A 12602-nucleotide genomic window follows, 5' to 3' on the forward strand; every position below is an offset into this window, starting at 1 on the left:
ACCATAGAGAGGAGAGAACCAGAGGCATGTGTCTATGCATGTTTCTAGGCATCAAACTAGGGTCCTGGGTTACCCGTTGGGCCGCTAACTACAAGGTCAGCAGTTCGAATACAGCAGCCACTCTGAGGGAGGACCAGCTTTCTACTCCTGTAAAGTCTCAGAAACCCTGAGAGGCAGTTTGACCCTTATTGGGTAGCTCCATGTCAGAATGGACTCCATGCCAATGAGAGTTTTTGGGTTTTTTTTTGAGAGGCACGAAATCGTTGTGTTTTTAAGACCTAAATTCCTAGAGGCAAATGAGGGGGTTGTGGAGGATTCTAAGGGGTCTTGCTAGCCCAGCTGGCCTGGCAGTCTTGAGCTGACCAGTGAGCTGCAGGTGGTGGATCAGCTCTTCATTAAATATAAAAGGAAATATTCAGCTCCACAAACTAGCCACGTTGTAAGCGCCCCGTAGCCACATGTTGCCGAGTTGGACATCATAATTACAGAACATTGCCGTCAACCTAAAATGTTCAGTGTTGCTCTGTGGCCTTCATAGACTTGATTAATTGTGAGCGCCGGTCTAGGAGCAGTGGGTGAAAACACCTGCCAGGCAGTAGCTCAGTAGAGCACCTGCTTAATAAATACCTCTCGTATTGGGATCTGACTTTCGAGAGATCAGACCCAGCTCCTTTGAAAAGTTCTGCAGAGAACGCAGCCATCTTTCTGCCTGCCCGAGTTGGTATTTCTCATGCAGCCCCCTCGGAACAGCCTCTCTGCCAGGCCCCTTGCCATCTTGGCATTGGCTGGGGTAAAGTCTCACTGGCCCTGCCAGCAAAATGGCCTTTCCTTCTCAGGTAGCCACAGTTCATTTACCTGGTGGTGTCTCAGGTAGACTGCTCTAAGATGGGCCTGGTTTGTTTTTTTGGTTTTTTTTTCATGAAGGATATCTTCCAGAACCAACCAGCTCACCTTGAACCAACCAGCTCACCTTGAACCAACCAGCTCACCTTATGAGAAAAGGGCTCCGTGGATTTCCTTTCACCTTTCAAAGTCTAATGTCTCTGGTATTCTAGCAAACTAGCTAAAGTGCACAAAGAAAAGGTTAAAAGCCCTCTCCAGTTCAGGTTCCTATTTTAACAGTTTGATTGTTTTCATCAATCACCCCTCCCCCTAGCACTTAACATAAAAAAAAAGCCTTAAGTCATTCATTTAACTTAAAGTACCTGGGATCTTCCATCCCTCTGTTTACTCCTGCTTTCCCTACCCTATCAAGCCCTTGTAGGGGCTGGGGGGTGGGGGGGGTGGTTGTTGGTTGGACTTGGATCTCCGATCTATGTGGTTGGCATTTCGGAACCCCCAGCAGCTCCAGGGGAGAAAGAGGGCTTTTCTACTCCCATAAACCAAGTACCCACAGGGGTCGCTGTGAGTCCACATGGACTGGATGGCGGTTTGGTCGGTGTGGTATTACCCCCTTGAAGGGATTTTCCAGATGAGATCTAATTATCTCTACCTCCAAAGCAATGGCGACCTTGGCAAAGAGGACACTCCTTCCTAAGAGGAGAGCAGGCTGGAGGACTTTAGCCACGTTGTGTCTTGTTTAAAAGCAGCACTTAGAAGTTACAGTGGCAGCCCCCCCCCATACCCCACCCCAGGGTTTATGAACATTTGGGTTTATGAATGCTTGGTTAGTGCTTGCCCTTTAATGTTATGTAAATTTGTCCTCCATTGAAAGGGCTGACCCATCCCATCCCCTTCCCTATGGGGACCAAATCCTTCATCTCAGTCCTGTTGGCTAGAGGTGCAGTAAAGGCTCCAGCCTTGCTCGAAAAAGGTGAAAGAACCACATGAACTTATTCCAAGTTTCCTACAAATTTTACCATCTATTCAGGAAGGGATGGCATCACCAACCTGGGGATTGATGGCGTCCTTTCTACCAGTTGGCAACTTCTTGCAGGAGGGTCTGGGATGTGGGTACAGGCTTCCATGGGCAACAGCCTCCTTTTCCAGGAGGCCCGAGGAAGTAGATGATGCTGAGCTGCATGCATTTAGAGACCCCCTCTGCCCGCCAGCCCCGCCGTTTTCAAATCAGCTTTGTATTTAATGTTGTGAGTTCCCTCCTTGTCTGCCCCGGCTCATGGTGCCTCTGTGCGCAGCGTGAGCCATTTGATCATAGGGTTTTTCTCTCTTTAAATTAGGGAACATTTTGATCAGAGATTCCACGGACGGCTTTTGTTCCAAAGAGGGGAAATGCCAACCCCGATTTCAAATTTTTAGGGACTCAAGATACACGGGAGCCATGAGGGGTGGCCGGGGGATGAACCTCTGTAACTCTTGCCTTGAGATAATCTTTCAACCTTAAACCAAAATTACTCCCCGGTGTTTTTTAAATAGTGAGTTGTAGTTTAGCGCAACTAGTAGAAAAGGTCTCCTTCTGAGCATTATGGTCTTATTAAATAAGAACTGCCCATAGGGGCCTAGTGGGCACCCTCTGGGCTGGTAACCAGCAGCCACTCCGAGGGAGAATGAGACTTTCTAGCCCCATCAAGATCCATAAGGACTTAGAGTCATAGCTATAGGGTCGCTAGGAGCCAGAATTGTCTGGATGGCAGCTCATTGGGTTTGCTGTGAGATCAAACTGGTGATGGCATTTCAAAAGTATAGGTAGGACATAAACTTACCCGGAGGCTCAACTATTAGCCGAACAGTAGGCAGGCAAACCCGAGCACCCGGAAGGGGCAAACTCCGTTACCACCACCCATCACAGGCAGATGAAAAGTAGCAGTGTTTTTCCTGGAGACAGAGTCCCGGGGGTGGCAAGGGATGGGACAACGGGACCGTGAGGAACGGCCCTCGGACGCCGAGAGCAGCAGGATGTGCTGTTACAATACTGTTTAGGATGACAGTCCCGTCACGAACCGGAATGCCTACGAGTTGTGGACTGGAAATCCAATTGGCTATGGAAACTTTCACCCAAATCACAGGCAAATGCTTTCTTAAAAAGGAACCTGGGGGCATTCTGAGCGTCCAAGGGACGGCACAAGCTGAGAAATGTCGGGGTGGCGTAGGTTTTGTTGTGCACCTTCTGGACACCACCAACTTTTACAGATGTAAGGGGTGGGGGAAGTAGACCGTCCAGCTGGGGGTAGATCGTGCCAGTCTGTGGTCCATTGGGTGGGCACCTGAGGCCCCGAGTGGCCTCCCTGCCTCCCATGGCTTCCTGTCCACAGCACCGGGTCACCCACTCCACCGACAGGAGGTGTTCTTCCCACTGAGTTCCGCCTGGCCATGCCTCCACCTCCTTCAAGACCCTCCAACCACAGTTCCGTGGTTTGGGACCGGCTGCAGTACTGGTTGGTGAGACTGGAGGGGCTGTATCCCAAGGACGCCTTAAAAATCTCGATTCATCTCAGGCTTGGCCAGATGCTGACAGTCTGAGAGGCCCGAGGGACCCAGAGGGAGAGAAGAAAGAAAGAAAGAGTGGATTTAATTTCTCAACTCTCACGCCCACTGAGTGGGGCTGGAGGGGAGCACGGCTTGAAAAGTCATTTTTTACACTTCACTTTTTGAGGCTGTGTCGCACCCGTAAAACAGGTGAGGCCTGGTGGCACCCTGCCCTGCCAGTATGTATCCGAGACCCAAGCTGGTATTGGAAGGAGACCCCCAGATTACAAAGAGCCTCCAACCATGACTTCAAAAGAATTGGATGAAGTGATGCCTTCCCTGGGGAGTCTTAGCAAGGCGTGTGTTTTCCACACTTTCCTTCCCGCCCTGGAAATGGTTTTGGAATAAGACTGGGCAGAGGCACGCATGGACATCATGAGAAAACGGCACATTTATATTCGATGGTTTCGAAGTCACGGTCTCGTTTTAAATAGACTGGTGGCGCAGCGGGTCAGGGCTGCCTGCGACAGGAAAGGTCAGTGTTAGTCTACTTCCCGAGAGATGACACCCTCGGAAACCCATTGGGCAGTCCTTCGCGGTCTTCTAGGGTGCAGGGAGTTGGAATCGACTTGATGGCACTGGTTTTGGTTAAAATTAGAGCAATCAGGAGGCCTGCTGGCTCAGGGGTTAAGCGGGCAATCTGCTTGGACCCAAAGAGGTCGGAGGTTTGAAGTCCCCCTGGTGCCGCAGGCTTGCTATGTCATACTGCTCCCCAGCACCAGGGAAGGGCCCCCTCCGCAGGGAACCAGCGTGGACGAGGTGGACCTGTGGAAAGGGGATTTCCTGTTCTAGTTTTCCTTCAGGCTGAAATGGCTGGGTTTCCTTTCACGGAAGCTTGGGGTGGGGGGCAGGGGCAGAGGGTGGAGGGAGGATCTGGCCTTCATGAAGGTGACTCAGTGCCCGCTCTCGGGCCTGTGGTAGCTAACTCTCGCCTGATGTTCAGCTCGCCCATGAGGTGTCCGTTAACAGGACACACCGAGGCAAGTCAGGTGCCAGCCATTGGGCGCAACAAGGGAGGCCAGACACGCTCAGACGGAAGGGGAAGGCAGCAAAGATGGCTTTAACATGTACTTTATGCAAAAAAAGAAAAAGTGCTTTATGGAACCTTTTGGGAAGAATAAACCTGTGATATTTCCAAATGGTTGCCTGAGAAGAAAATCATGTTTTGAGCATTGTCAGCTACAGGTGCTGTCTGTTCACGAAGCACCATTGAAGGATGGTGGGTGGGGGCAGGTGGTGGGGATCATCAGCCAGGGCTTCTGTGGGGAGGTGGCCTTTGAGCTGAGGGCTGGAGTTGCTAGCTGTGGGCGTGTAGAACATTCTAGATGAAAGGGCCACGAAGTCCTGATGCGCTTGGCTTGTTGGAGAAGCAGAAAGAGGCCGTGGTGGTTGAACTGAATGAATGGAGGGGAAAGGTGAGCAGGATGGGTGCCTTGGGCATTCCCCAAAAGGTTGCCCTCAGTTCTGAGAACATTTGTTCTGAGAACGAAGGTGACCTTTTGGAGGGCTGTAAGCAGCGTCTGGTTTTGAGAAGGAAACACTGGTGGTTCTCACTTTCTAGAATTTGATTCTCAACCAGTGTGCTGTCAGGGTGAATTGCGTATCGCTATCATGCTGAGTCCTTGCTGAGGTGGTGTGGGGTACGAGTTGGGTCGCTAGCTTTAAGGTCAGCCGTTCCAAACCACCAGCTGCTCTGTGGGAGAAAGATGAGGCTTTCTACTTCTGTCAAGAATGACCCTCATGGAAACCCACAGGGGTCAGTTTGTACTCTGCCCTATAGAGTGGCTATGAGGTGGAATCCCCTTGATGGTGTGTTTTGGGCGGCTGAACAAGTCCCGGTGGCACAGTGGTGAAACACGGCTCTGCTAACCAAAAGGCTGGTGATCAGAATCCCCCCAGGGGTTCCGTTTGGTGGGGAAACGGGCTCGACGGTAAAGATTGTAGCCTAGCAAACCCAGATCCATGCCTCCTTTTGGTTCACTGACTTGTTCAGCCGTGAACAGGCTACAGCAGTGCTGGCCAGGAAGAAAGGCCCGGTGGTCTTCTTATGGAAACCAGCCAGCAGAAATCCTTCAGGCCTCAACGGTCATTTCTTAGAACAACCAACGGGCTGGCTTCGCACCAGGCAGTGTTTGGCTCCCTTGTACCCAGGGCTGCTCTGAGTCGGGGTCTGACTGCATGGCAGCTAACAACCACTACTTGTCAGAACCCAAACACAGGCGCACCTTAGGGCACTGGAGCAGAACCACCCCGCCCCATGGGGCTTCCAAGGCTGAGATCTTGATGGAAGCAGCGTGCCTTCCTCTCTCGGAGCAGCTGCTAGGTTTGAACCCCTGACTATAACGTGAACAGCTTAACCACTGTGTCCCCTGGACTCAGGTGTCCCCTGAGTGGGCCCAGATGGATAGTGAGGACCGACGGGGCCCCTTGAAGGGTGGGTTGGACAAGCAGAAATGTATGGCAGGGGAGTGGTGGTCGGGGCAGGTAAGTCAGTGATCTCAGAACTTTCATGATGACCCCCGGCCAGGCTTGACACCCCTCGTGCCGTTTTGTGGAGGAGTAGAGGGGAGGTGACAAGTCCAAGGTCACCCAGCCAGGATGGACTGCGCTCTGCCTGGCTCCTGGAGCCTTCCTGGAGAAGGGAGGAGAGGGCATTTGGAGGAAGAAAGCAAAGAAGCAGGGAGGAGAAGGTGAGGCCACCTTTGATTCTTCCAGGAAATCCTGAGCTCACCCCGAGGGACTTTGAACTTGCCTGTATTGACCCAGTGCTGGCCAAGAAAATTTATTGTGGAAGCCTGCTCAGAAACCGTCTGAGAAAGCTAGTCTGTGTGGACCAAGGTGAGGGGAAGAAACAAAAGGATTTGGGGAAACTTGTTTGAGATTGTGGGGCTTCAGTCTTTTCATGGGCACCTCCTTCTCCCACTGGATCATCGTTCCAGTCACGGCTCGAGGGGAGGCGAAGTTCACTGGATGCGTGCAGGTGTCATTCTCAGTGAGCCCATCATCCCCACGGCAGAGCTGAATTGACTGAGGTTGCTTACCTTGCCCATGGGGGACGCGCTTGGTACATGGATTCACATCTGGTACAGCACACTGAAACACAGGCTGTGCTGACAGTGGCCACTGCCAAGCGTGACCTTTGTATTGGGGAATTGCTAGGCTGTTGCTCATAACCCCGGAGCCCCGGTGGCATAGTGGAGGTACTCATTGGGACTAGTTACCGCAAGGTTGGCAGTTCAAACCTACTGGCCGCCCTTAGGGAGGAAGATGAGGCTGCCTGTCGCCATGAATATAGACCACGTCAGAAAGAAACCCGAGCAGTTCTACAGTGTGTCCAGTGTCCGGCGGGGTCTGCGACTAGTCACATTTGACAGTGGTAGTGGAATTGGTTTTCGTGTGAGCCCAGTTTGAGCAAACAAGACTCCTCTGGCTACGTTTGCATCCCATGGTCCGTGCCCTCTAAACTCCTGGCCTTTTCAGTGTCTTCATTTTACTGTATTAACTGTATTACCAGCCACATCGAGGTCCCTGGGCGGCACGTGGGGTTCACGGTCACTGACAGGCCAAACCCACCAGTGGCATTGCAGGAGAAAGGGTGGGCAGCCCTTCTGGAACAGTCACCACCCAGGACCCCGTGGGCCATTTTCCTGTGCGACACGAGGGCTACTCTGAGTCACCCGCGACCTAACCCAAGTGGCAAGGGGCTTGTTTCATGGTTCGTTCTGTAGCCGCCTCAACCTGGGCCTGGTACTCTCTGGGCCTCCCGTTTCCTCCTGGAGAAAATGGAGACACCCGCAGTCCCTAGCTCCCAGTGGAGCTGTGTTTAAGCACACCGGTAGCTATGGTTACGCTGATCTGATTGTGGCTGCGCTCCCCTGGGGCTGGGGCCTCCCCTGGCCCTTTTCCACCTGTAGGCCAGGTGTCTAGTGGTGGCTCCCTGGCTTTTTTGTTGACTGGCGGGTCCCATTGTTCCACCCTTTGAAATCTGAAGTCGGGAGAGACTGGCCATCACGTTGCTCCTCCTTGGGCGCCGGTGCCTCCGTGGGTGGCAAGCTTATGCAACATGAGACCTGCCTTGGCCACGGGCTGGGAGTTTCCTTACCCAGGCTTGCTCAACCGAGGCACCGCGCGCGTGCGCCTGCAAACCCGCTTCCATGGAGTCCATCCGGACTCCAAGCCACCCTACGGGACCGGGAAACCATGCCCCCTCTGGGTTTCCGAGGGAAGAACCCCTCATTCTCTGAGGGTGGGGTGTTGTGGTGAGGACGGCGCACACCTTGCCAGGATGGTAACACCATCGCCGGCCGCTGCGCATTACAGACCCGTCGCACCCTCTGTCTGGTCCACTGTGCCTCCACACATTGCCGCGTGGACATGTGGTCCCCGAGGGATGCTGGAAGCGGGCGCTGAATGCCCCCTGGGGTGCAGGGGTGGGAGATAATAGCCACAGCACTGAGCAAGGGGCGTCCATTTACCCCTGCTGTTAGGTGCCCTTGTGACTCACAGCGATCCTGGGCCCAACAGAAGGAAACTGCCCGGCCCCGTGCTGTCCTCACTGTCGCAGCCCCGGTGCCAGTCCATCTTGTTGAGGGCCCCCCTCGTTCGCTGCCCCCCTCACTCAGTGTGATATCCTTCCATAGGTGCGCACGTGACCCATGACGAGGATTCCAGGGAGTGTCCCGGGTTTGCTGCAGGTAGGGCTATCCCTGGGGGCCTTTAGAGCTTTGCTAACAGACCCCCGACTCCGCCCCTCACCCCCCAGCCCATAGTGCTTTTCCACAGGCTCAGTTTCTGGCCCCCTTTTGCGCCTGGATTTCGTTCCATTGTGGCTTCTACAGGGCGGGCTGCAGCAGGCCCTCTGCCCACCCTCGTGCACTCCTGAGTCTGCAGGCCACAGGATTTGTGGTTAGAAACACCCCCTGCTCCCACCCCCCCCAAAGGATTGCCATGTGATCCTGAGCAATTTTCTGATTTCGTGAGACTCAGGCAACCTTCTGGGCCTGCCATGGTTCCGTTTGGTGGTGGCTTACGTTGTTACTGTGACCTTGGAAGCAATGCCACCTGTGGTTCAAAGACCCCCCCCAGCTGGTGACCCTTGGTGTGCTTCCAGGTGAGGGCGGCCAGGAAGAAAGGCCTGGTGAAATCCTCGTGGCCAGTGAAAACCCACAGGAACACTCTTGCTGGAAGAGCCCCCCACGTGGGCTGGGGGCGACACAAAGGTTTCAACCGCCTGGTCCAGCAGACCAAGACCGGAAGGGGGAGGGTGGGCGGGTTTCCTCCTGTGTCATGTAGGTGGGGCCCACCAGGGTTAGTACCATCTAACACCCACTGGGTCCCCGAGTCTTGCTCTGAAGGACCCTGAGGGGGAGGCCCTGCCCCTCCCTGGTGGCGTTGGTAGAGAATTGCTTGTCTCCGTTCAGGTGACTTGTGTGGACTGTGGCTTGGTTACCGGCAGTGCCACTCCCTTGCCTGCTCCTTCTGAAGCCTCTTTATTCCCCTCCCCTCCACTCGCTTCTGGGCTTCAGCTGCAGGCTGCTCAGAATCGCCTTTTTATTTCCGTGTTTCCCCTCTGATGGGGCACTTCCCTGCTTTTCTGGGATCGCCAGAACGCTCGCCTGGCTGCGGGGTGGGGCGGGCAGGCCTCCTGCCACCAGAACCAAACCAGCTTCTCAGCACAGGCCCACAGCAACCGGTTCCTCCACATTCTCCCTGTGGAGACCTGGGAGTTTGAGGGCCTCAGACATGCCTGTGCGCCTGCCCAGCTGTCAGGGGCTGACTTTTGAGGGGTGGGAGGGAGCCAGTGGGATCTTAGGCTACAATTGAGGTATGGGGTGTGGTGATAAGAGCTGTAAGAGCCCCCCAGTAGAATGATCTTTTAAAAAAGAGAAAGTTGCAGGACTCCCACCCCCACCCCACATTGGTATCTCTCCCAGCTTGGCATTCTTGAGCCAGGAAACCCCAATGGAGATGCCCTCCCCCTTCCCAAAAGGCCCATCCCCACCCAAGCTCTGTGTGGTTGTTGATGGCTAAACACGGATTCATTTGTAAATCAGGCCCCCCACCCACGGAAGCATTTTTGGGTACTGTCTGGAGCCTTGGGATGTTTTCATTTTACATTTGAATGAATATGGGGGGGGGGCTGCAAGTCAGTGGCAAAGGGTTATGCCTGGCTTTCTCCTTGTGTGGGGGGAGGCTCCTCAAGAATAAAAGCTCATTTGAAATGTACCCAAAAAAGAGGAAAACCCCTCCAAACATAACATGCCACCATGGCCCCACCGCCACCCTCCTCAGCTCCACGACGAGGCCCTCCTTTATTGACATCCGGTGAAATAAATGGCCCGACACGCAGTGAGCTAGGACTTTCATCTCCGCCCGAGCTGCTGTCGGTGATAAATTAGGGCTGAAAGCCCGGGGACATTAAGGCACTCCAGCGGGCCTCCGGATGCCTGCTCGCAGAGGCGACAGCCATCTCGCCCCTCTCGCCCCGGCCTCATGTGTACAAGACCGGGCCCGGCCTGCTAAGTGGTGACTCCTCGCCTGTGCTGCTTCGCCCTCCCCCTGGGAGAGGCCCCGTAGGAGCCGGAAGCAGGAATGTCTGGTCTTGCGGGAGCCTCTGTTATCTTACAGCAAAGGCCAAGCCCTCTGCACAGCTGAGCCTTCTCAATGGCAGGTAAGCGCCCCGTTGTCGCCATGCTCAGGAACTGGTCCCTGTCACCTGGCCCTGCCTGCCTTGTTGCCCCTCGCAGGCCTCTGTGAATCCTGGTGAAATGACATGTCCCCCCTGCCAAGTAGAAGGTGACCCTTTAGGCTCAGGGTCTCATGCCCACTTCGGGCCTGGTCGTCCTGCTTCTGTGGGAGACTGTCCCTCTTAGGCGCTGGAGGTCAGGTAGAGAGAGGCACAGCTTGGGCGCAGGCAGCCTTTAGGGGGAGGAAAGCCTGGGGCCTGCAGGCCCCGGCCAGCCAAGCCTCCACCACAGAAGGCTTTGTCCACAACCATCTTTCGGCGGGTCTGATCTGCTGCAAGAATAACAAAATCCAGCTCTCCCTCCCCCTCCAGCCCTGCCTTCTCTCCCTAGATTTCTCCTTTCCGGTGCTCCCCCAGGAGGAGATTCAGATCTTTGGGTGTCATTATTATGTAATTGCTGGCTGGGGAGGGCCCCCAGATTCCCAGGGAGGGCAGCCAACCTGGTTACCTGCTTAGCTCCTCCTGGGCGAAAACCTGCTTTGAAATGATTAACCATGCTGGGCTTAGCTGCTTCTGGGAGAGCAGTGTGTGGCCACGTTTGAAGTAGGCCGTGGAGCCTGCTGGCAATTACTGAGTGTGCCGCCGCGGCTGCCAGTGCCGGTTCTGGATTGCCTTGAGGACCAGCCACTGAACGACCGCCCAGCCCGGCCCGGATTGAAAGGAAGAAATCGCATCCTGGGCCGCTAATGGCCTCCTACTTAAGACCTGGCCTGTTCAGGGCTTTGAACCTGAGACGTCGACTTAACCTGCAGCAAGTTCCTCCGAAAAGCCAGCTGTTTTTCAGGGGTGGTGGTCGGCAGTGGTGATACAGGGGTCCAGGGGGGAGGAATGACTCTGGATTGAAGACACGGGACCCCTCTGGAGTGCTTGCTCTTGGTAGAGCGCTACTTGAATGGACTCCTTCAATCCCTCCACCCCTCCTTGAGGTACCTTTGCCCATGCCTTACAGAATGAGGCACAGAGGTGAAGCAGCCTCCTTCAGGTCACCCTGCAGAACTAGTCAGCCGACGGCCAGCCTGCTGACCAAGGTGCACCGCGCGTCTGTCTCCTCCGGCTTGGCCTGCCCAGGGAGTTCCCTTTGTCCAGACAAACCGGACTTCAAGGCCTGCCTCTCATCTGTTGGCCAGGATTCTCTTTTTCTCCCCGTCCATGACACCATGAAGGATATTTAACACCCACAGAAACACCACAGGGGTGGTCCTCCTGGGCAGCCCCCTGGCCTTTGAGCCCAGGCCTCTCCCTGGAGGGAGGAGGCAGTTCCCTGTAATGGTGTGTTGTTTCCTAAACCCTGGAGAAAGCAGATTGCCATGACTCAGGCTCCGGATGTGGGAGGAGGCGGGGTCTGCTGTGGCCCATCCTGGGGGAGGCCTGGCGGGCGCTGGGGAAGAAGGCTCTGGAGTGTGGGGGAGGGGAGAAGGCCAGGGAGCTTGGGGCCTGCTTTGTGGTGTTGGCCGCCTCTGCAGCCCCTGTGTGAAGATGTGCTTCTTGGGGAGTGTCAGCAAAGGGTCATTCAAAAGCATTTCATCATTTCCTGAAGCTCTTTTTTGGAATCCCTTGCCCCATCTGCAATTGAGGTGACCACAATTGAGGGTGGGAGGGTTGAGGGGCGGGGACAAAATAAGAATGCAATGCTAATTCACCAGCCTTTCCAGACCAGGAGGCCCTGTGGGGTCAGACTAGAAACAACCAAACCTGCTGCCCCTGAGTGGACTTTTGACCCATGGCCACCCTGTGTGTTCCGGCGTGGGATTTCCCGGAGTGTGAGTTACAGCTGTCATGTTTTGGGAAGAAGGTCGCCAGGCCTTTCTTTCATGGTGCCCCACGGGTGGGTTTGTGCTGCCAACCTTTGGGTTTGTGGAACTCATGGCTGATTCTTTGGTCTGTTGCACTATTTGTGCTGAAATACACTTTTAAAAAATTATGTAGGCATATCCTTGTACTCGTTTTTTAAAATCCTTTCGGGGTGTGTATGTAAAGCCCAGCTTATTTGCATCCGCGTCCTTCCAGCGTCCCTGTGGTCACACTGGTGCCCTCTAATGAGCTCTGGTCCGAGCTGTCCTCATCACCCAGCGACACCACCGGTTTCCAGTCACGTGGCGTGTCTGTGTGCAACTTCGGTCGCTACCGCCGTTGCTGCCGCTTTTCGTTTTTTCTGATAGTTGCTAGCTCTGTCCAATTTTCTAGTGTTTTAGCGCCACTGAGGAGCCGGGTGTTAATGTGTTGTCGAGTCCGTAGCCCGGGTGTTTCTGAGGTTGAAGTCGTCAGTCAAAGAGGGAGGAAGAAGAAAAGGGTGTCCACTCAGGTCACTAATGACATGGAAACCATCCATGCACCTCGGGGCAGAAGGGTTTTACAGAATCATTTAGCTCGTAGTCCTTAAGCGACGTGTCAGGAGAGCCAGGAAGCCATGCTCCACAGGGTGTATGTGAAAGAG

At 54.5% G+C, this 12602-nt stretch overlaps 1 protein-coding gene across 17 annotated transcripts in view; it reads left to right on the forward strand.

The window, feature by feature from the left end:
* Positions 1–12602, forward strand: part of ZMYND8 (zinc finger MYND-type containing 8) — a 112692-nt gene that overhangs the window by 20951 nt on the left and 79139 nt on the right. For 7 of the 17 annotated variants that reach the window (XM_075528642.1, XM_075528655.1, XM_075528648.1 and 4 more), the window contains one exon: positions 8064–8117. The exons of 8 other annotated variants lie outside the window; for them this stretch is intronic. In XM_075528642.1, the coding sequence (XP_075384757.1) occupies positions 8064–8117 (54 nt within the window). Of the gene's footprint in view, positions 1–8063; positions 8118–9952; positions 10094–11807; positions 11929–12602 lie in introns of those variants that run through there. 2 more of the 17 variants (XM_075528654.1, XM_075528649.1) reach the window with 2 other exon arrangements.

This window comes from Tenrec ecaudatus, chromosome 12, assembly GCF_050624435.1.
Source record: "Tenrec ecaudatus isolate mTenEca1 chromosome 12, mTenEca1.hap1, whole genome shotgun sequence".
NCBI lineage: Eukaryota > Metazoa > Chordata > Mammalia > Afrosoricida > Tenrecidae > Tenrec > Tenrec ecaudatus.